Here is a 24,686-nt window from a genome sequence, read left to right on the forward strand (position 1 = left end):
CGACAAGGTCTATATGCCGCACGACACCATTATGGTTCCTTTGTGTGCATATCTGCACATACGAACACACTTTTCAGTGATTCCCATACTAAACGCACCTCTCGCAGTATCACGGACGTTCTCACTTGGAGTTGAGGACGGCATTTCAGTATTTCCGATACTCAAAGATAGTCGTAGCCCAAGACACGACGGCCTAAAGCGGAGCGTTCGGTTTGGTCTGGTTGCGCTTCCTGCAGGCAGAAACACTTTACGAGGGAACGAAAAGTTCGAATTGAACGAAGGTGGCGTACGAATTAAGGTGCTTACCATTCCATCAAAAATATAGCGGGCCAAACCCAAATTTGAAACCTGTTTGAATTAACCGAAAGTAATCAGGGTTTGAACCAACGTGGGAAAATACTTATTGAAACTAGTGGACCTCGATGCACTTGAATTATGCAGCACGGACATGCACAAACCACCAGTCACACTTGTACCAGACATGCATTGCTGACGTGGTTGCAAAGCATCCCACAGAAGCAGCAAGAGCACACAAGTTGTACATTCAAAAGTGTCATTTAATGTTACAATGCTCCTTTTGTACACCATTCATGTTCAAAAGATGTCTCAATTGTCTTCCATTCCACAAACAATTGCTCGGGTCCAGGAAGCTTCTGGTTTGGTTGAATGATGTTTACAAATAGTCAACCGTGCAATGGCAACATTAATAGGTAGAGGTTGTGGGGCATGATTCGAGTTGTGACAGCCATTAAAAAATATACAACTGCCGACCTAGTATACAACGATGCACGTAGATGTTGGGGCAACGTATCTGAGTGACTTGCGTGAGAACGTGAAATTATTTTTATTGTCCATTTTTACTCCTCAATGCATAATCTATCACACGATCGTATGGATTGACGTAGCAAGTTTTCATACCTACTGAATCGATCTGAGCAACCCATTAGATGGCTGGCAGCCAGTCAAACACTTTTCTTGCCCAGAGTTTCCCTCGAACATTGTACAAAGCAAACACAACCCAGCAGTTTAATCGCGTAAACGTGCTACCGTCCGTGGCCAACAGACGCGTCTCAAAAGTGTGCCGAGAAGCGGCAGCAACCCGCCGGATCTCCCGAAGTCTCGCGTTACCCTCCTTTTCTTTTTTTTTTTTTTTAACGGCCGTCGCAATGCCGTCTCTCGTTTATACATTCCCCCGCGTCCATGAAATCCCGTCAGAGCACGGGCTGATGAAAGCATACTTTCCCGTTGAGGCAGCCCGACGCCAGGAGGCAGTGGGTGGGCGAGAACTTTGTGCTGACCACAAAGTTTGCGTGGCTCACGTTCGTCAAGAGCTGCACGAGCGGCTGGGGCGACTGGGGCAGGCAGTCGCTCAGTTCGCGGCACTGGCTGTTAAACGCTAGGAGTCTCACGCCGTACGCGTGGGGCGAACACACCAGGCGCCCGTCGGTGCTGAAGCACAGTTCCTTGATCCAGCCCCGCCCCACGTTGGGCTCCCGGGCGTAGTGCAGGAGCCGAGGGCGGCGCGGCCGCGCGGAGACGTGCGCGGACAGGCTCGCGCGCCCCGCCAGGAACGCGGTGGCCTCCTCGATCGTGCCCTCGGTGACGGTGGGGTTTTCGTGGCGCGAGCCGCCGGAGACGTGCAGGACGCGCGTCTCCGGGATCTCGTCGTCGTCGTCGATGTGCTCGCGGATCGGAAAGAGGGGGTGGTGGTCCTGCGGCGGGTGGAGCCAGAACTGGACCAGGGGCCGCAGGGGACGGAGGTCCGCCGACTCCGGGGTGTCTTGGACGCAACGCAGCGTGTCGAGGGGGGGTTCCTGGATGTCGTGCACGCATGTCCACTGCAAAGTATTCGCGTAGAGCTTGTAGGCAGGGGGAAGGTAACGGAAACTTAATTACGGCGAACCCTCGTTATTATGACCATGGTCGCTCCCGAAAATTTTGGTCATAATGCGGAATTGTCATATTAACGGGGGAGATTGAAAAGGTTTCACTGCATTGTTCCTTAAGAGTATGGTCATAACGCGCGTATGTCAGATTATCGGGGGTCATATTAACGAGGGTTCACTGTATACCCGAAATATATAGCAGGTAACAGAAACGGACATCACACACTTGGAATACTACCTGAAACAGAAACTGAAACCGAAATAACTTGCGGTAATAATTTGGGTACTGCAGGACCCGAATTATTACAATCCTTCCCCGTATCATTTGGATCAATTTATTAAATAAAGCTGAATGAAGTGAACTAAAGGTAACTGAGGGACTAAAACTATAATAAACTATCAAACTGGAGTACATAACTAAACGGACAAGACAGGACAGGACAAGACAGGACAGGACAGGAGGACTGCACACACTAGGAGCTGTGTGCTGTGCCGTCCTCCTGCGTTTGCTCAAAGTTTCACGAATCTCCATGGAGCATATAAGTAAATAGTAGTGTATATAGTAAACACAAGAAGCATAGTTCTTATACGCTTATGGTGATTTGCAAGTTGCAAGTGTGAGTAACATTCGTGGAAACCATGTTCACATATTACCTGTTCGAGGAAACCACATACTATATTTTTGAGTAAATGTTGTATGTTGCGTGCACGTACCCACAAAGTCCTCAAAATATATTTTGGAACATACGTGTATAAATAAAAAAAAAAATCGCAGTTTTCAAAAAACCCCCCGACAGTTTAAAAAAACGCTCAAATGAGTAATGGTGCCACTTTGCACATCAATTCCATGAACTACAATGTACGAAACAGAGCTACACATTGAGTGTGTTGGCTTCTCAACTCCTTTAACGCTTACGTGCGGATAAATGATGTGGATACCCACGTGCACTTGTATCCGCCTGTGCAGATTTTGCGGATAAAAAAAACTCCCAATAAAAAGTACTAGTGGCAAGAGACGAGGCTGCTTTCCTGAAGGGCCACTAGGCTGTAATAAGACTAGGAAAGAGGCCATATCCTAGGGTTGAACGGTTGAGACCCACCTCCGAGTTTTCGTCGCTGCTCGTGTTTCGGGAAAGCACGCACCAGCCCTGCGGATGCACCTGAAGCGAAGATATCACCTCCGCGTCATTCCCACGAGGAAAATCGGTGATGAGTTCGACGCGGTTGCGTTTCGTCGCATAGGCGTGGTTGTGCACACAACCTGGGTCAGGATTTGCACCAAGCAGCATTACAGGGTCATACATGTTGGGCTGCATGATAAAAAATAGTCGCCATAAACACAACCGAAAGGAACAAATCCAAATTGCCAGCTAGCGTGGCTTAGCCACACGAAAATCACACAAATCATTCAAAGTCGCACCGAGGGATGTGTTTGGTCTGTGTTTCTGTTGAGAGATGGGAAGTCAATCGTTAATCATCAAATTAATCAAATCAAATCAAATTCATTAAGTCGTCATTAATTTCTTAGGCATTGAGGCTTTGTATGTATTTGTCCTTCTATATGTGTTCCAGCCTCAGAACATCAATTGTTTCCTGTTCTATGTTTGTGTACCTGTTGAAGTGTTTGTACCATCATTTCTTTAACCCATCACATATATTGCGAACTCTTTAGTCTGTTGTAATCTGTTGTACCTCACCTTGGCAATACCTGACAAATGGATTTTTACAGAGGTCACACTCTGTGCTACAAATGCTGCCTTACTGGCAACGCTGTAAATTGTTGTTTGCATAATTAAGTTTAGATACATTGAATAATTATACATTGAATTATTTGCAGATTGATTAATATGCATATTTTCAATATAGTGACAGTTAATGAACTTTCTGATAATGCAAACATTCTGCACTTATTGGCTGTTCAGTGGCACACATTAGTGTAATTTATTGGTGACATTAGGGTAGCTTTCCATGCCTTGGCACATTGGTTCAGCGCACACAGGGTAAATTTTCTCCCATAGAAATACAAAAATTCAGTCGCATTATGTGCAGATTAAATACGTAAAATTAGCATATTAACTACTATAAAAAGTTACTAAAAACCTCAAACGCACTGTCAGGCCTGATGTAGGTCAGTGCCCAATCGTGATCGCTGCAAACCCATTTGACAGATCCTTGCGTGCACTTTTAACTGAATGAGACTGATGGATTCGTGGCGCGAGTCTACCTGCAGTCCACACATTGGTACAACATCAGCGATCGGTACAACAAGAACCTGAGGGAGAAAGGAAAGCCAAGATGCAGTGTGCCTGCGCTGCTTCCCTTGAAGTGTAAGTGTTCGCGAATGAGTGGACTGATGTCCATGTTGTTGATCTCAATCACAGCTTAATCACGAACGCGTGCACTCCGCTCGCGCTGGTGCAAACGGGGAATAAGTTGACGTCGTATCGTGCGCCTCGTATTTTACGCTGACAGTTCAACACGTGTGTGCGCACCTTGAAGCCCTGGAGGTCGTGGGAGAGGTTGTGCAAATCCAGGTCGTGAATAACCATGATGTACCCTCCTGTGGTACAAATCACCATCTTACGGCTGTCAGGCGTCAGCCTCATCCTCATCAGCTTGTTGGTATGAAAGATGCGTTGGAACTCGGCCCCCGATTCGGAAAACCTGCAAAGTGACAACATTCTGTCAAGACACCAATGCCCATATCCGTTGATTGTAAGTCGTAGAGATGGGACGAATCCCGAATCCACATCGACCAGTGCTTCCCGACAGTGTGCAGCCTCCCTGACCGTTTTCACCACGCAGTTGGTTCGGTGGCTAACAGGTGGCGCCGCAATACCGCCGTCATCGCTTACTTTCTGCTACTGTGAGTTCTGAGATTGCACAGAAGCCACGAGTATATTACTCTTGTGATCGCAACCTTATTTTGTCAGGCTGTATATATGCTTTGTTTTTTTTTTTAGGAAACGCGATATAAATCATATAAAGAATAGAAGTCATCAAGAAGCAGCTCACAATGTTGGTTGCAGACTGTTTTCTCTACCAACGAATGAGGGTGCTCTCTACCACAAACGTCACACTAGAGTGGGTGGTTTGAGAGAGTGGGGAGGCGATATTGCAAAGTAATTGCGCCGCAGTGAAACAACTTTGGACAAAATTTTTTTATGGGAATGCTTTTCACATACTGCTTTACAAGATGACAGCAGTTTTTGGCCATGTTAGATACCATTTTAATGCTCCTTTAAGAGCTCTCGCAAGGAGTTGAGGGGTTGCTTGCACCAAAGTGTGGTGCATGAAGCCAAAGTGTGCGTATGAAGACGCTTCGTATGGTTACCATCGTGCACATTCGGTAATGCTGGCTGGATGACTGGCCATGGAACTTTTCACGAGACATCGTTTGTTCAAAACAGAGGAAAGGGCGGTTGTAAGGTAAAAAAAATAGAAATGGGCAGTTCAAAATTGTACTCAACATAAAGCACAAGCACCAGACATCACTAGTAACATCAAAGTAACATTCAAAGCACTATATGATTTAAAATGTATCTCAAATAAAGTACAACTAGTCAGAAACATACTTCAAGTAGTATTTGAGGAATTTGTTACTTGAAACGCTCCCCAGCTAGGGTTGCCACCTTTCGGAGTGAAAAATACCGGCTGACGGAGAGGAGGTGGAATAGAGAGAAAGGAGGAAAGGGTCGTGGGTGAAAAACGTTCAAGCTGGCTCGACACAACCACCAACAGCTTTGCGCAACCACTGCTCTTCTCCCCTCTGAACACAAGACGTTGTGAATAACAATGATAATAATAATAACAATGAATAATCATAATAATGAATAACTAAGAAAACGACTGGTGACTGCGGAGTTGGGTCAGTGCTCCAGATTTATTCAAGCTGTAGTGGAATGTTGAAGGGAAAGCCCCGTAAGAGCCCTTATGAAAGGTCTTGAGCCAGAAATACCGGCAAAAGGCTGCCGGTATCGCCTTCCTACCGGCAACCGGCAGAGCGCGCAAATAACCGGCCGTGCCGGTATAATACCGGCCTGGTGGCAACCCTATCCCCAGCGATGAGGGAAGGCCCTTAAACACCTCAAGTATTATACCACCTAATAACGTAAGTCACGCACTTAATCCATTCAGCAGCACTACACGAAGCACACATCACAGCTCGACGTCCCCAAAAATTTGTTGTATCATCAGATTGTCAATCAATTAAAGCCATCACATTTAGCGCCGCGGACAACTTACTCATTGATGTTCCACGTGTAAATGCTGCCGTCAAAGCCAGACGTCACGAGCAGCCCGACGTCCGACGCGTATTCAATGTTCTTAACCCAGTTGGAATGTCCCAGCAGGGAGCGAATCTTCCGCTGCAGGTACCGGATGTCCCACAACGCAACCGTTGTGTCGTCCGAGCAAGTCGCAAACGTTCGTGAGTCCAGAAACCTAATGGCGGACAAAAAAAAAACATCCTTCTATCTCGTAAACACTCGGGCGTGTTTCTATAAAACAAATTCGTCACCTTGCATAGTTGACGCAGTCACCGTGAGCATTCTCGACCTTTTGTACAAGTCTGTGGCATAAGGGGTCAAAGAGCAGGATGCTCTTTCCCTCTGTGGCCGCCACTAGTATGGACCTGGAGTGAGTGAGGGTCACAAGGATCAGTTTCCTGCCGATCACAAAGAGAGCACTAGAATGCCAACACGGTTGCGGCGGCAAGTAACGTAAATAATCGTGAAAGATGAAAAGTCACTGAAAAGGTTAGCCAGCTGTAGGACTCGAACCCACGTCTTCTGGATTACCGGTCCAGGGGCTCTCACCAATTGAGCTAAGCTAACACACCTCCCCGGCGACTTCCAAGGGTGCGTCATCTGAAGGGACAAACCAACCACTCTCTCACTCATCCCCCTTTCACTCTTACATTTTTTTCTCTCTCATACGCACATTCATACGACGGGAACGACGCAAGTGGCAATTGTATGTAATTGTCCTTTCTATGTTGGAGTTTGAGTTGGACGGACCCTCAGACAGGGTGTTTCACCTAACTGATAAAAAATCGTATTCAAAAATCTGCTTGCCTGAACACTATTTATCTCAGGGGAGATTTTGCCATCGCTTCTAAGCACGTTTACGAAATTTCATTCGTGAGAAATTCAATTTTCCGAATTCAACTCCAAAATTTGCCAGGACAACCTCGTATATTTTTTTTTTGCAGAAACAGAAAGTGCGTGACGGATTGACTCCATTCTATCGCAAAATACATTCACTACTACAATGGTAATAGCCTGAAAAAAATTGAAAAAAAAAAGTAGTTTAAAGCCGCGCAAATTGCCGGCAGTGTTCAAGATCTCCAAAAGAAACGATGCAAGGAGGCCATGTACTACAGTGCCGGACAAAAGTTTACGGAACAGCTCTCTGCAGTGAGAACAAGAAAAACGTGCTCTCTCCCGACGTGCCGCGACGTCACCGTTCGTGCAGTGACGCCGCATCGGCCGTCACCAAGTGGGACCTGGGCATGACACCTCACACATGTATTTTCTTCATGAACAACAACTACTTTATTTCCGAGACAATAATGGGTTCTGCCAAAGAGTTGACTATGTGGAGCTTTTGCCATCTGGCAACCCTGGTCTTGCCCACAAAGGGGGGGGGGGGGAATCCAATGTATAAACTGATGCTTGAGGGGGGGCGATCCCCCCCCCCCTTGGATCCGCCCCTGGCTCAACCGCTATAAACCTCAATAAACCGGTTCGGACCATTCTTTCTGCGCTTTGGAGCTGAGCCAGAACTGAATCAGAATCTCTTAAGGGGGAATAACTTCTGCGCAAGACAATAAAGAATGTTTGTTCGCATAGCGCTCAGAAACGGCGTAAAATACTATAGTCAAAACAGAAGTACTGGCGTGTTCTCCTTGCTTTGCCCTCGTCAATGACACGTTTTGTAGAATTCCGGGACTATCCGTCGATTTGTACTGAGCACGAATTCGCAAATATTCTAGTGCGCGACACTCTATCGAGATGGCAGCGCACGTTCGAGACGCGCCAAACTTTAATTTATTAAAAATCAACGGCTCAACCTTGTCCTCTAAAAAATGCGTCATTGACTAGAGAAAAGCTAAGAGAACACGCCAGTACCAATCTTATGATGATAGTTTAGAGCGTTCATGTGTTTTGTGCGATCGAAAATCGCCCATAGATTTCTGAAGAAGTGATTCCCCCTTCACCTCAACCGAACCTGTAAGTTTTCTCGGTTCGGCAACCTGGTCCGACTTTCATTTATCTTACAAGGCGCGCGATACCCCACATTTCAAGTAAAAAGCAATAAAAAGCGATAAAAACCGGGCTGTTTGGTGGTACATCCTAAGAGCGATAAAACCCCAGTGCATGGGGACACAGAGGGACAAAACAGACGAAGCACTGACCGACAAACAACTCTGTGATTACACACAAACTTTCACACCTTGTCACAACAAATCACAAACTTTGTGATTACAGCATGATGGCCTCGGCTGCCACCAGGGGTCGGGTGTGTGCAGTTGGTGTCAGAGCCGTTTATAGGGAGAGTTTGGCCATTAGGAGGAGCCTAACTTGAAGCGTGTCATGCGATGCCACGGCTAAGCCACCTCCCTCTCCGTGCTCTATTGTTGTCCCGTTGTCAGCCTGTCGCCGACGCCATATTGATGCTGATCGTTGTTTACAATCCAAGGCGAGACGACACGTGCGTACATTGTCCTTCGAAAGCCCTTCGTCCTTGAACTCTTTTAGTTTGGCAACAAAGCCCCCCTCTTATCACAGGCAGCGGATTCTGCTTGGATTCAGGCTTTTTGGGCGGCGCAACGACGACTCGGACGTCAAAATAAGCTCCTCCCACGAGGCGTCAAAATATCAAAGAATGGCCAAACTCTCCCTATAAATGGCTCTGGTTGGTGTATTTAAGCTGTGTCTCTGCCATTAAAGCTGTTTGTCAGCCAGTGCTCCATCTGTTTTGTCTCTCTCTGTGTCCCCTGCACAGGGGGTCTTATCGCTTTTAAAAAAGCGATAAAACTGAGCAAACCCGTCTGGTGAGAAGGAGAGGTTAAATATTCCTCCGTGCTGAGAACGACGTAACGTCTCCCACGAGGGCTGCAGAGAGAGGTACAGGTTGCGGGCTACCAGGTCCTGGTCGCCCAGCGCCGAGCCGAACCCGAGGCTGCGGCGATCCACCAGCGTGTTCCAGAAGTGGTGTCGGCATGCTTTCTTCATAGTTGCCGCGGGACTCTCCCTCCTGAGTTCAGTTCCTGCGGAGACTTACTTTCGTTCAGTTAACGCGGAGAGTTGAGCAAGTTGGTGGTACACATTTAGGGAGTGGCCTTCTCGGGTTAAGTGCCTGTCTCAGATTTGGGGGGGGGGGAGTAAAAAAAGTAATTTCCCCAACTCTTCGAACATGATGATGATGATGATGATGGCGGATAGAAGACAAAAAACTGGGTAGGTGAGTCGCAACTAAGTCGGACTGGCTACCCCTGTACACCTACGTGCGAAGCAAGAAAGAAAGAAAGAAAAAAAAAAGAAAAGGGGAACGGAGGCAAGAAGAAGAGTTCCGTCGGTGAAACAAGACACCGTCTGGACGAGCCGAAATTTTCCTTCTAATTCTAATAGTTATACAGTGAGAATATTTTTAGCTTTTAATTACAACTGTCAAGTCTTGAAACCTTGGCGAATGTGACTAAATACAGGTAGGGAGTGACTTTTTCGGGGTTAAATGCCTTTCTCGGATTCGGTGGAGGTAAAAATCCGGCGCTATTTTTAGACCTGTAGTTCGGGCAGAAATCGGGCGATAATTGTGCCTTCGGGTCTTATCGGGTGCTTTTGTTTCTCGTCTTGTCTATTCAGTCCTTCCCTAATCTTTTTTTCTTGTTTCTTGGGGGTGGGGGTGGGGGTGGGGTGCGCGACTTACCAGCACTAATCCCCGAAGGCATAGGCAGCATCTCTGCCCAATAATGGACCAATATCGGTCTAATATTGGGCCAAGATGTTGCGCTGCTTGGGAGTGCTGGCACACGTGGGCGTATTGCTGGGAACGTAAGAGACCCATTCTTATATGTGCTACACACGACGACCTTTGTTCGTCTTCAGTGGAAGCGTCGCTCGAGGGTTTCATAGTGATTGGAATTCGCGGAGAAATCGGGTTTAACCCGAATTGGTCGGAGGTCAGTTCGGGGGGGGGATAACGGGGCAGAATCGGGTTTAACCCGAAAAAGTAACTCCCTATACATATTCAACACGATACAGCACAATAACGAGGACAAGAAGTTGTCTTCGTTTCATAAAGTAACATGTACCTTTGCTTCTGCTCTATTTTCGACGATCATTTATGGCGAGAGCCACGAAAAAAGTCACCATAGCAATCTGATGAGTTTGGAGCTCCCAAACACAAAACATCTAGCATTTTCGAGGAAAACGTTCAGAAAATCTCCAACTGCAATTGCCACTATAAACATGTACAGTGCTGGGCAAAAGTTTACGGAACACGCTACAGCGCACTGCTTCCCGATTGTAAAACGCTAGCAGCAAATGCTGCCGTACGGACTTTCAAACATGGTGACTGGGTTACCTAGGGACATCTCATTAAGTCCGTACAGTCCAATTCACTGCTAGTGTGTCGCTCTGAGGAAGGAATGCGCCAGAGCGTGTTCCGTGAACTTCAGTCCAGCTCTACTCCAGTCCAGACTCTACTTACTTCCAGATTCAAATGAATTAGTGCTTATCTGAGTACTGTAAGGTAGTAGCGAGGCAGCCTGCGTAATTGTACGTTGTATCAAACCATGTTTTTCATAAAGCCCCGTGCTTGTGTCAAAAGAATTTTCATTTACAATATCCATAGCATATGTCAATTTCGCTTAGCTCTGGTACACAAAACCAATAGAATGATTAAAACGAGACTAAATTAAACTTGATAAAACGAGTATCCGTGATACGTTGAATACTTTAAATTGCAGAAAAGATCTCCGAGACAGGTGACATTTTAAGACAGATAGGTTTCCTCACCTGGATTTCTTACACAACCTATGAGTAGGGAGTGACTTTTTTTCGGGTTAAACCCGATTCCGCCCGGTCATTCCCCCGCGAACTGACCTCCGACCAATTCGGGTTAAACCCGATTTCTCCCCGAATTCCAGTCATACTATGAAATCCTGGAGTGACGTTTCCACTGAAGACGAACAAAGGTTGCCACGTGTAACGCATGTAAGAATGGGTCACTTACGTTCCCAGCAATACACCCACGTGTGTCGACACTGTCTATGCCTTCGGGGATTACCGCCGGAAGGTCACGATCCCGCAAAAAACAACAACAACAACAACAACAAAGAAAAAACAAAAACAAAATAGAGAGATTAGGAAAGGAGTTAATAGACAAGAGGAGAAACAAAAACACCCGATAACACCCGAAGGCACAATTATCGCCCGATTTCTCCCCGAATTACAGATTTAAAAATAGCGCCCGATTTTTACCCCCCCCCGCCCCGAATTTGAGAAAGGCATTTAACCCGAAAAAGTCACTCCCTACCCATGAGTCACCTGCGAGCCATAAACCTCTCCATACCACCACTGGAGAGCTGCTAGAGCTGCTTCGGCCTCCATCATCAACAGGGCGCAGGTAGGCAAAGCTTGAGGGGGTGACGTCAGAAGTCGACACTGCCTGCCTGCGCACTGGTGCTGAGGGCAGAATAAGGCTGAAACCACTGCCCAGTGCTGGTAATTGTGACGCTGGGGTGTCTATAAGCACATACATTTCGTGCAGCCAAAGAGCCTCGGCTTCATTTTATCTCTCGTATATTCAATGTTTTATGCATTTGGTTTGTGAGCAGTGCACTGTGCCGATTCAATCAATCAATCAATCGAAACAAGAGGCGTATCTTTAAGTACTTCTAAATTTTAGAGGTGTACTAGAAACGACGTAAGTGTCACTCTGAGTAAATACCCGCGCCAATCTTGGCACTCTGGCGGAGCAACGTTTGTAGCACATGACAGATTGTTTGCTTTGGTGCCCAGCTTTGAAACTTGTTGCCGTAACACAGCTAAGAAGAAGCAATTGCCTTTTTCAGGGAGTTGGCAAAATATATAATGGACCCACTCATCCATCTGAATTCACTCTCTTGATTGACTTCCGCCATCGAGCCTGTACCAAAAGTTCTTCGTCCTATGACACAAGAGTATGCTGAGTAGTACGGGATAAGTACTACAGACTAGGTACCACGTTCATTAGCATTACCACGAGCCTCTACTGTATTTTTTCTGCTCCCTTTACTGCTCCTTACTTTAAAAGATCTTCTTTAATCCGCTTTTTTTCTGCTTGTGTTACCCAGACTCAATGATATAACGGCTGAATTTAAAGTAAATTGTTACTAATCATCTGCACGTCTACTTGTTCTAAACACAGTACTTTGTTATTCAGCTTAAAATCTTGGCCCAATTTCTATAACACTGAAATTACACCGCGTCTTTACGCATATTCTATCAGTGTGCACATGCATGCATCAACTGTCGTGTTTATAACACACGATTCTCGTGACATTACTCGGTGAAGTGGTTTTATCGAAGACAATTTTTGAAACAGAAAATCGGTGAATTTCTTCGAAACAATCTACGTACCCAAACATGGCACGGCCGGGGTGTGCTATGAAAACGCGTCAACGGTTGGGCGAGATATGAAAACAATGTTCGCATAAACCGAATGCGTAAGAACGCATTGCGAATCGGAAAGACAACGAGAGAAGGAGAACTTTGGCCAAGCAAGCTGATCCAAACGCACAAAAGACAGACAGGAAGGCAAAATGGGCAATCGCGTCGCGTCTAGCAACGTTCGATTGAACCATCTAGCCATGCAACGAAGTCGGGCATGTGCACGTCAATGTAATTTCTTTGAAACCGCTTCTTAACACTTTTGCAGTATAGACACCCAACACGAGTAATTTAGGCAGCTGTATCACGCCCACATCAAACGCCAGAAGAGAAGCGTCTAATGTCTGTAGAAATTACCTGTATAGCATTCCTATAATTAGCATGGAAATAGTACACATTCGAGGATTAGAAAACGCACTGATGTACAGGATAATTCATTACAGAGCACCGTAAGCGATGCAGAAGCCATCTTTGTCTGCTATTGGAGGAATAAATGCTATTGGCCGAGTTTGTATAGAGGAAACGTCAATTCCGTTTTGTACCTACCGGAAGTGCTGCTCGAAGCGACTTGTTTGAATGTAATTCTCATTGAAGACTTTTGAGAGCCTGTCATTCAAAGAAAATGACATAAATACAGACAAGCCAGCGTTTTGCCTCCATGTTCTAAAAAGCCTGTGAGTGCTTGTCGCTTGTGCTCAAAATCTTTCATCGAAGCTGTCATCCACGAAATTTTAGTAGACTCGTCGTCTGCGCGTGCCATAGCAAACACGCGCTTTCTTCCTTCTCCTTCGGCATTCTTATTGACAAATAACTATAGCACGTAGAAAAGTATCCAAGAATCAATGAAAAATGGTCAAAGCCATAGTGAGCATTGCGCATTCAATTTCCCACACGGAAGGAAGGAAGAATGCACATCAATCGCATATCCATCCCGCTTCACAGCTAGCATATCGTTTATAAAATTATGTTTATTACCTCATATTGCGATCACACTGTATATACATATATTAAAGTCCTGTAAGCTGAAAAATTATGCCAGCTTTGTTAAAAGCAAACGAAAACGAATTTTACAAACAGGAGAACAGATGCCCGGATGCCGACAAACTTCGTCTGCTTCGAAAAACTTGCCGGACTGCTGCAACTTCTGCGGCAGTGCTTGACTCCGCAACTACTCCGTACATTGAATATTTCTAGCGTTTCAACCGTTTATTTTCAACAAAATTTGTATGGAATGGTTTATTTTTCTTTTCAGAACAATACAGCACCGTAACGCCATAATAATTTATGTGAAAAGTGAAGCAGACGCCCATCTGTCACCGGTTTGCAACATGTTTACGTTCAAGTCATCCCAAGTAACTCTCAGCAATTGCATACCGAGTAAACTTTATTTGAAATCATTTTAAAAATTACAAAGACACAGCGAGTTATGAACCGCTCTATCACCGCATTCGCGCAGCAGATGCATTTCTGCTTGAAGTTCCTGTCGTGATCACGGACAGTGAGTGAGCCAACTTGATTTCAACTTCTGCTCTAATGATAAATATTGTATATGTGTCGAACATATATTCGCTTCTTCACAGTAGGCGCCCCGTTCATGTTCATGTATGTTCATGTATGAATACTGTGAATAATACTGTGAATCTTGTGTGTTACTGCAAGTGCTCAGAATGAAGAAGTTGCGAAGTCATGCAGAAGAGTCTTATACTTGAAAATATCAGCTATCGACCTGATGCTTTTTCGCCACGCTAAAGACAGCGTTTCAAGCTCCAGAAGAACCGCAATGAGCCACGTGAGTGTGAGTGCAAGACCTTGGGGGGGGGGGGGGAGCCTAACGCAAGTACAGGACGATTAAAATATAGACAGTTTTAGAACACGGTACCCAAGCGCTTTGAGGCTCCAAAGAAATGAGGCGTCGTCACTGCGCATACCCAGCATCCAAAGAATGTTTGGGTTATGGTCGCTCATATCCCTCTTGGGTAATGGGCTAATATGGGCGGCTGTGTCACTGGGTCATGCGGCTGGCTCCGTAGTGCACTGATATTGGGTTACGATGCCGGGCAACGGTTCAAAGTGGTTTCAAGTAGAAATTGTTTCATAAACTACTTGTAACTGCAAACATTTTTCACTTGGGTTCGCAGACGGAGAACACTATATGGCGAAAAAGATGAAACAACGTGGACTTCACGTGCGGTTTCTGGTACATTATTTGAGAGCGATCCAGTGAGACCGTTTTGCGTGCACTCGGGAGGTACCCGGGTTCGAATCCCGCGGTGCCGGCTGTGCTGTCTGGGGTTTTTTCCTGGGTTATCCTCAGACACTTTCAGACATATGTCGGCAGTTCCCTTAGAAGTCGGCCCAGGACGCACATTCCCCGTCAGTCGTGACGTTGCCCACCTCTGTGAGGCCGACAACGGCCGAACCCTTTCACCAACGCCACCACGTGCACGAAGGGAAAGGGAAAAGCTGAGAGGCTGTGCGAAAGGCTGACCTCATACCATTGAGTGCAGACTATAGAACGCATGATATTGAACAAATTAAATGCTACTTCAAATGCACATGAATCGCCTTGAAGTATATCTGGTAGCCAGATATATCTACCAGGGCTTGAACTTTTTTTAGGTCCATTCTGTTCGAAAGAAAAGTGCTGCACTCGTGCTCCACCAGTACAGCATCAATTCTTAAGTACGCGCGAGGTTTATGACAAAAAGAACGCGGGAGGATTGCAGTTCCTCGAACTAGTTCAGGAGGTGCAGGCAGTGCAGGTGAAAAGAATGAATCGATTATTCTTTCTGGAAGTCTGTGGTCTAGTCTGTGGCATAGTACCATTTATTTTTACTTGTTTCTTCTTCGTATTGTTGCCAGTCACGAGAAAGTGACTTCTCTTTTCATCTTCAACCCGTTTCGATTTCGGAATTCGAACCTTTAAAGGGGCTGAGAAACCAAATGCAATCCACTAAATATAAGGCGTCGTTTCATACGTTGTAGTCCATTGCCCGCATTCATCACTTGAACGTTTTTTTTTACTCTTGAATTTTTGAAACTACATTTTTTCAAGCCACGTCGACAGTGGTGCCCAACAACGCGGAGAGACATTGACAGACGAACAGGAAGTGACGTTTTAGATGTGCGCGCTTGCCCGAAGTTCCCGAGGGTCACCGTGCCGAAACGGGTCCGGCGGCCGTCTCCCTCTTTACAACAGCTTGCGTTGTCATGGAAACGGAAAAGAATGGGCTTCCTTTCTCGAACATGAGACGTCATGCGAGACGGCGCGCGACCTTTGGATTGTAACACTGGATCGCAGAGACAAAGCGTTTCGATGTGCACGTTCTGTACACACAGATAAATATGTACAAGGTGATTTCTTCAAAAGTTTGGAAATGGTTTCAGAACCCCTTTAAAGAATCCAAGCGTGTATTGTCATGAAATAGCGAACCTACTCACGAAGGTACGCAAAATTATTCCAGCTTTACCGCACATACTGGATAACAACTCCACAGAAGAGGAACAGCTCCCACCAGGCCGTTAGAGTACAAAACAATCATACACGATACAAATACACGCAACTTAACTGAACCCTCTTACAATATTTGCCAGTACATGAGTATCACCGCGTGTTAACGAGTTAGAGGAAGCGCTTATACCAGTCATTTTTATCTACTTCGGTTCACTGATATTTCACCCATGTAAGTAAGTTCTTGTTCTGTCTCCTATTGTTTCTCCTCATGTGTCCTTGGAATTAGAAGACACAGACACCAGAGGAGGAGCTCGGAGTTCCTCCTGGGGAGGTCTACTGTGCCACCAAAGACATCCAAAGACACACACAAGAAGGCGCCTATCGCTTGTAAAACAGACACAGGGAAATTGATATTTGAGAGATGGTCAAAGTGTTTGCATGTGTCCATACAGCCATTCAGCCAGCCAGTGCTTTCATTTCATCTTTATACTATTCTTTCCTGATTGTGTAGTTATGTGAGTAATTTCTTGTTTCTGCTCCTGTTCTGTTTCGTCTCTTATTGTTTCCTTTCATGTGTCCTTGGAATTAGAAGACACAGACACCAGAGGAGAAGCTCGGAGTTCCTCCTGGGGAGGTCTACTGTGCCACCAAAGACATCCAACGACACACACCCGAAGGCACCTATCGCTTGTAACATAGACACAGGGAAATTGACACTTGAGAGATGGTCAAAGTGTTTGCATGTGTTGATGCAGCCATTCAGCCAGCCAGTGCTTTCATTTCATCTTTATACTATTCTTTTCTGATTGTGAAGTTATGTTAGAAATTTCTTGTTTCTGCTCCTGTTCTGTTTCGTCTCTTATTGTTTCCTTTCATGTGTCCTTGGAATTAGAAGACACAGACACCAGAGGAGAAGCTCGGAGTTCCTCCTGGGGAGGTCTACTGTGCCACCAAAGACATCCAACGACACACACCCGAAGGCGCCTACCGCTTTTAACATAGACACAGGGAAATTGACATTTGAGAGATGGTCAAAGTGTTTGCATGTGTCGATGCAGCCATTCAGCCAGCCTGTGCTTTCATTTCATCTTTATAATATTCTTTCCTGATTGTGTAGTTATGTGAGTAATTTCTTGTTTCTGCTCCTGTTCTGTTTCGTCTCCTATTGTTTCTTTTCATGTGTCCTTGGAATTAGGAGACACAGACACCAGAGGAGGAGCTCGGAGTTCCTCCTGGGGAGGTCTACTGTGCCACCCAAAGACATCCAACGACACACACCCGAAGGCGCCTATCGCTTTTAACATAGACACAGGGAAATTGACATTTGAGAGATGGTCAAAGTGTTTGCATGTGTCGATGCAGCCATTCAGCCAGCCAGTGCTTTCATTTCATCTTTATACTATTCTTTTCTGATTGTGTAGTTATGTGAGAAATTTCTTGTTTCTGCTTCCTGTTCCGTTTCGTCTCTTATTGTTTCCTTTCATGTGTCCTTGGAATTAGAAGACACAGACACCAGAGGAGAAGCTCGGAGTTCCTCCTGGGGAGGTCTACTGTGCCACCCAAAGACATCCAACGACACACACCCGAAGGCGCCTATCGCTTGTAACATAGACACAGGGAAATTGACATTTGAGAGATGGTCAAAGTGTTTGCATGTGTCGATGAAGCCATTCAGCCAGCCAGTGCTTTCATTTCATCTTTATACTATTCTTTTCTGATTGTGTAGTTATGTGAGAAATTTCTTGTTTCTGCTCCTGTTCTGTTTCGTCTCTTATTGTTTCCTTTCATGTGTCATTGGAATTAGAAGACACAGACACCAGAGGAGAAGCTCGGAGTTCCTCCTGAGGAGGTCTACTGTGCCACCACAGACATCCAACGACACACACCCGAAGGCGCCTATCGCTTGTAACATAGACACAGGGAAATTGACATTTGAGAGATGGTCAAAGTGTTTGCGCATGTGTCGATGCAGCCATTCAGCCAGCCAGCGCTTTCATTTCATCTTTATACTATTCTTTCCTGATTGTGTAGTTATGTGAGAAATTTCTTGTTTCTGCTTCTGTTCTGTTTCGTCTCTTATTGTTTCCTTTCATGTGTCCTTGGAATTAGAAGACACAGACACCAGAGGAGAAACTCGGAGTTCCTCCTGGGGAGGTCTACTGTGCCACCACAGACATCCAACGACACACACCCGAAGGCGCCTATCGCTTGTAACATAGACACAGGGAAATTGACATTTCAGAGATGGTCAAAGTGTTTGCATGTGTCGATGCAGCCATTCAGCCAGCCAGTGCTTTCATTTCATCTTTATACTATTCTTTCCTGATTGTGTAGTTATGTGAGAAATTTCTTGTTTCTGCTTCTGTTCTGTTTCGTCTCTTATTGTTTCCTTTCATGTGTCCTTGGAATTAGAAGACACAGACACCAGAGGAGAAGCTCGGAGTTCCTCTTGGGGAGGTCTACTGTGCCACCAAAGACATCCAAAGACACACACCCGAAGGCGCCTATCGCTTGTAACATAGACACAGGGAAATTGACATTTGAGAGATGGTCAAAGTGTTTGCATGTGTCGATGAAGCCATTCAGCCAGCCAGTGCTTTCATTTCATCTTTATACTATTCTTTTCTGATTGTGTAGTTATGTGAGAAATTTCTTGTTTCTGCTCCTGTTCTGTTTCGTCTCTTATTGTTTCCTTTCATGTGTCCTTGGAATTAGAAGACAGAGACACCAGAGGAGAAGCTCGGATTTCCTCCTTGGGAGGTCTACTGTGCCACCAAAGACATCCAACGACACACACCCGAAGGCGCCTATCGCTTGTAACATAGACACAGGAAATTGACATTTGAGAGATGGTCAAAGTGTTTGCGCATGTGTCGATGCTGCCATTCAGCCAGCCAGTGCTTTCATTTCATCTTTATACTATTCTTTTCTGATTGTGTAGTTATGTGAGAAATTTCTTGTTTCTGCTCCTGTTCTGTTTCGTCTCTTATTGTTTCCTTTCATGTGTCCTTGGAATTAGAAGACAGAGACACCAGAGGAGAAGCTCGGATTTCCTCCTTGGGAGGTCTACTGTGCCACCAAAGACATCCAACGACACACACCCGAAGGCGCCTATCGCTTGTAACATAGATACAGGGAAATTGACATTTGAGAGATGGTCAAAGTGTTTGCATGTGTCGATGCAGCCATTCAGCCAGCCAGTGCTTTCATTTCATCTTTATACTATTCTTTTCTCATTGTGTAGTTATGTTAGAAATTTCTTGTTTCTGCTCCTGTTCTGTTTCGTCTCTTATTGTTTCCTTTCATGTGTCCTTGGAATTAGAAGACACAGACACCAGAGGAGGAGCTCGGAGTTCCTCCTGGGGAGGTCTACTGTGCCACCACAGACATCCAACGACACACACCCGAAGGCGCCTATCGCTTGTAACATAGACACAGGGAAATTGACATTTGAGAGATGGTCAAAGTGTTTGCATGTGTCGATGCAGCCATTCAGCCAGCCAGTGCTTTCATTTCATCTTTATACTATTTTTTTCTGATTGTGTAGTTATGTTAGAAATTTCTTGTTTCTGCTCCTGTTCTGTTTCGTCTCCTATTGCTTCTTTTCATGTGTCCTTGGAATTAGAAGACACAGACACCAGAGGAGGAGCTCGGAGTTCCTCCTGGGGAGGTCTACTGTGCCACCACAGACATCCAACGACACACACCCGAAGGCGCCTATCGCTTGTAACGTAGACACAGGGAAATTGACATTTGAGAGATGGTCAAAGTGTTTGCATGTGTCGATGCAGCCATTCAGCCAGCCAGTGCTTTCATTTCATCTTTATACTATTCTTTCCTGATTGTGTAGTTATGTGAGAAATTTCTTGTTTCTGCTCCTGTTCTGTTTCGTCTCTTATTGTTTCCTTTCATGTGTCCTTGGAATTAGAAGACAGAGACACCAAAGGAGAAGCTCGGATTTCCTCCTGGGGAGGTCTGCTGTGCCACCAAAGACATCCAACGACACACACCCGAAGGCGCCTATCGCTTGTAACGTAGACACAGGGAAATTGACATTTGAGAGATGGTCAAAGTGTTTGCATGTGTCGATGCAGCCATTCAGCCAGCCAGTGCTTTCATTTCATCTTTATACTATTCTTTCCTGATTGTGTAGTTATGTGAGAAATTTCTTGTTTCTGCTCCTGTTCTGTTTCGTCTCTTATTGTTTCCTTTCATGTGTCCTTGGAATTAGAAGACACAGACACCAGAGGAGAAGCTCGGAGTTCCTCCTGGGGAGGTCTGCTGTGCCACCAAAGACATCCAACGACACACACCCGAAGGCGCCTATCGCTTGTAACGTAGACACAGGGAAATTGACATTTGAGAGATGGTCAAAGTGTTTGCATGTGTCGATGCAGCCATTCAGCCAGCCAGTGCTTTCATTTCATCTTTATACTATTCTTTCCTGATTGTGTAGTTATGTGAGAAATTTCTTGTTTCTGCTCCTGTTCTGTTTCGTCTCTTATTGTTTCCTTTCATGTGTCCTTGGAATTAGAAGACACAGACACCAGAGGAGAAGCTCGGAGTTCCTCCTGGGGAGGTCTGCTGTGCCACCAAAGACATCCAACGACACACATCCGAAGGCGCCTATCGCTTGTAACATAGACACAGGGAAATTGACATTTGAGAGATGGTCACAATGTTTGCATGTGTCGATGCAGCCATTCAGCCAGCCAGTGCTTTCATTTCATCTTTATACTATTCTTTTCTGATTGTGTAGTTATGTGAGAAATTTCTTGTTTCTGCTCCTGTTCTGTTTCGTCTCTTATTGTTTCCTTTCATGTGTCCTTGGAATTAGAAGACAGAGACACCAAAGGAGAAGCTCGGATTTCCTCCTTGGGAGGTCTACTGTGCCACCAAAGACATCCAACGACACACACCCGAAGGCACCTATCGCTTGTAACATAGACACAGGAAATTGACATTTGAGAGATGGTCAAAGTGTTTGCGCATGTGTCGATGCTGCCATTCAGCCAGCCAGTGCTTTCATTTCATCTTTATACTATTCTTTTCTGATTATGTAGTTATGTGAGAAATTTCTTGTTTCTGCTCCTGTTCTGTTTCGTCTCTTATTGTTTCCTTTCATGTGTCCTTGGAATTAGAAGACAGAGACACCAGAGGAGAAGCTCGGATTTCCTCCTTGGGAGGTCTACTGTGCCACCAAAGACATCCAACGACACACACCCGAAGGCGCCTATCGCTTGTAACATAGATACAGGGAAATTGACATTTGAGAGATGGTCAAAGTGTTTGCATGTGTCGATGCAGCCATTCAGCCAGCCAGTGCTTTCATTTCATCTTTATACTATTCTTTTCTCATTGTGTAGTTATGTTAGAAATTTCTTGTTTCTGCTCCTGTTCTGTTTCGTCTCTTATTGTTTCCTTTCATGTGTCCTTGGAATTAGAAGACACAGACACCAGAGGAGGAGCTCGGAGTTCCTCCTGGGGAGGTCTACTGTGCCACCACAGACATCCAACGACACACACCCGAAGGCGCCTATCGCTTGTAACATAGACACAGGGAAATTGACATTTGAGAGATGGTCAAAGTGTTTGCATGTGTCGATGCAGCCATTCAGCCAGCCAGTGCTTTCATTTCATCTTTATACTATTTTTTTTCTGATTGTGTAGTTATGTTAGAAATTTCTTGTTTCTGCTCCTGTTCTGTTTCGTCTCCTATTGTTTCTTTTCATGTGTCCTTGGAATTAGAAGACACAGACACCAGAGGAGGAGCTCGGAGTTCCTCCTGGGGAGGTCTACTGTGCCACCACAGACATCCAACGACACACACCCGAAGGCGCCTATCGCTTGCAACGTAGACACAGGGAAATTGACATTTGAGAGATGGTCAAAGTGTTTGCATGTGTCGATGCAGCCATTCAGCCAGCCAGTGCTTTCATTTCATCTTCATACTATTCTTTTCTCATTGTGTAGTTATGTTGGAAATTTCTTGTTTCTGCTCCTGTTCTGTTTCGTCTCTTATTGTTTCCTTTCATGTGTCCTTGGAATTAGAAGACACAGACACCAGAGGAGAAGCTCGGAGTTCCTCCTGGGGAGGTCTACTGTGCCACCACAGACATCCAACGACACACACCCGAAGGCGCCTATCGCTTGTAACATAGACACAGGGAAATTGACATTTGAGAGATGGTCAAAGTGTTTGCATGTGTCGATGCAGCCATTCAGCCAGCCAGTGCTTTCATTTCATCTTTATACTATTCTTTTCTCATTGTGTAGTTATGTTAGAAATTTCTTGTTTCTGCTCCTGTTCTGTTTCGTCTCTTATTGTTTCCTTTCATGTGTCATTGGAATTAGAAGACACAGACACCAGAGGAGAAGCTCGGATTTTCCTCCTGGGGAGGTCTACTGTGCCACCAAAGACATCCAACGACACACCCCCGAAGGCGCCTATCGCTTGTAACATAGACACAGGGAAATTGACATTTGAGAGATGGTCAAAGTGTTTGCATGTGTCGATGCAGCTATTCAGCCAGCCAGTGCTTTCTTTTCATCTTTATACTATTCTTTTCTGATTGTGTAGTTGTGTGAGAAATTTCTTGTTTCTGCTCCTGTTCTGTTTCGTCTCTTATTGTTTCCTTTCATGTGTCCTTGGAATTGGACGACACAGACACCAGAGGAGAAGCTCGGATTTCCTCCTTGGGAGGTCTACTGTGCCACCAAAGACATCCAACGACACACACCCGAAGGCGCCTATCGCTTGTAACACATACACAGGGAAATTGACATTTGAGAGATGGTCAAAGTGTTTGCATGTCTCGATGCAGCCATTCAGCCAGCCAGTGCTTTCATTTCATCTTTATACTATTCTTTTCTGATTGTGTAGTTATGTGAGAAATTTGTTTTTTCTGCTCCTGTTCTGTTTCGTCTCTTATTGTTTCCTTTCATGTGTCCTTGGAATTAGAAGACACAGACACCAGACGAGAAGCTCGGAGTTCCTCCTGGGGAGGTCTACTGTGCCACCAAAGACATCCAACGACACACACCCGAAGGCGCCTATCGCTTGTAACATAGATACAGGGAAATTGACATTTGAGAGATGGTCAAAGTGTTTGCATGTGTCGATGCAGCCATTCAGCCAGCCAGTGCTTTCATTTCATCTTTATACTATTCTTTTCTCATTGTGTAGTTATGTTAGAAATTTCTTGTTTCTGCTCCTGTTCTGTTTCGTCTCTTATTGTTTCCTTTCATGTGTCCTTGGAATTAGAAGACACAGACACCAGAGGAGGAGCTCGGAGTTCCTCCTGGGGAGGTCTACTGTGCCACCACAGACATCCAACGACACACACCCGAAGGCGCCTATCGCTTGTAACATAGACACAGGAAAATTGACATTTGAGAGATGGTCAAAGTGTTTGCATGTGTCGATGCAGCCATTCAGCCAGCCAGTGCTTTCATTTCATCTTTATACTATTTTTTTTCTGATTGTGTAGTTATGTTAGAAATTTCTTGTTTCTGCTCCTGTTCTGTTTCGTCTCCTATTGTTTCTTTTCATGTGTCCTTGGAATTAGAAGACACAGACACCAGAGGAGGAGCTCGGAGTTCCTCCTGGGGAGGTCTACTGTGCCACCACAGACATCCAACGACACACACCCGAAGGCGCCTATCGCTTGCAACGTAGACACAGGGAAATTGACATTTGAGAGATGGTCAAAGTGTTTGCATGTGTCGATGCAGCCATTCAGCCAGCCAGTGCTTTCATTTCATCTTCATACTATTCTTTTCTCATTGTGTAGTTATGTTAGAAATTTCTTGTTTCTGCTCCTGTTCTGTTTCGTCTCTTATTGTTTCCTTTCATGTGTCCTTGGAATTAGAAGACACAGACACCAGAGGAGAAGCTCGGAGTTCCTCCTGGGGAGGTCTACTGTGCCACCACAGACATCCAACGACACACACCCGAAGGCGCCTATCGCTTGTAACATAGACACAGGGAAATTGACATTTGAGAGATGGTCAAAGTGTTTGCATGTGTCGATGCAGCCATTCAGCCAGCCAGTGCTTTCATTTCATCTTTATACTATTCTTTTCTCATTGTGTAGTTATGTTAGAAATTTCTTGTTTCTGCTCCTGTTCTGTTTCGTCTCTTATTGTTTCCTTTCATGTGTCCTTGGAATTAGAAGACACAGACACCAGAGGAGAAGCTCGGATTTTCCTCCTGGGGAGGTCTACTGTGCCACCAAAGACATCCAACGACACACCCCCGAAGGCGCCTATCGCTTGTAACATAGACACAGGGAAATTGACATTTGAGAGATGGTCAAAGTGTTTGCATGTGTCGATGCAGCTATTCAGCCAGCCAGTGCTTTCTTTTCATCTTTATACTATTCTTTTCTGATTGTGTAGTTGTGTGAGAAATTTCTTGTTTCTGCTCCTGTTCTGTTTCGTCTCTTATTGTTTCCTTTCATGTGTCCTTGGAATTGGACGACACAGACACCAGAGGAGAAGCTCGGATTTCCTCCTTGGGAGGTCTACTGTGCCATCAAAGACATCCAACGACACACACCCGAAGGCGCCTATCGCTTGTAACACATACACAGGGAAATTGACATTTGAGAGATGGTCAAAGTGTTTGCATGTGTCGATGCAGCCATTCAGCCAGCCAGTGCTTTCATTTCATCTTTATACTATTCT

At 45.3% G+C, this 24,686-nt stretch overlaps 1 protein-coding gene across 2 annotated transcripts; it reads right to left on the reverse strand.

The window, feature by feature from the left end:
• Positions 1 to 825: 825 nt before the first annotated feature.
• On the reverse strand, positions 826 to 13,304 carry LOC135377313 (DDB1- and CUL4-associated factor 10-like). 2 transcript variants are annotated; one of them, XM_064609651.1, is made up of 7 exons: positions 13,091 to 13,304; positions 8,937 to 9,159; positions 6,406 to 6,519; positions 6,132 to 6,329; positions 4,379 to 4,550; positions 2,987 to 3,196; positions 826 to 1,838 (listed from the first exon to the last, which is right to left on the reverse strand). In XM_064609651.1, exons 1-7 carry the CDS (start codon positions 13,155 to 13,157, stop codon positions 1,212 to 1,214), a joined length of 1,611 nt encoding a protein of 536 aa, XP_064465721.1. In that variant the 5' UTR covers positions 13,158 to 13,304; the 3' UTR covers positions 826 to 1,211. The 2 variants fall into 2 exon arrangements, with proteins under 2 accessions (XP_064465721.1, XP_064465722.1); XM_064609652.1 differs by lacking the exon at positions 13,091 to 13,304 and adding an exon at positions 12,902 to 13,035.
• Between the last annotated feature and the right edge of the window lie 11,382 nt (positions 13,305 to 24,686).

Source organism: Ornithodoros turicata, chromosome 1 (genome assembly GCF_037126465.1).
Source record: "Ornithodoros turicata isolate Travis chromosome 1, ASM3712646v1, whole genome shotgun sequence".
Classification (NCBI taxonomy): Eukaryota; Metazoa; Arthropoda; class Arachnida; order Ixodida; family Argasidae; genus Ornithodoros; species Ornithodoros turicata.

Excerpts from the sequence above, each read along its gene's own strand:
- LOC135377313 (XM_064609651.1), bottom strand. The coding sequence starts at position 13,157 with ATGACAGGCTCTCAAAAGTCTTCAATGAGAATTACATTCAAACAAGTC. Across the intron at positions 9,160-13,090 it reads CGCTTCGAGCAGCACTTCCG|GAACTGAACTCAGGAGGGAG; the intron begins GTAGGTACAAAA and ends AAGTCTCCGCAG. Across the intron at positions 1,839-2,986 it reads GCAGCGACGAAAACTCGGAG|TGGACATGCGTGCACGACAT; the intron begins GTGGGTCTCAAC and ends AATACTTTGCAG.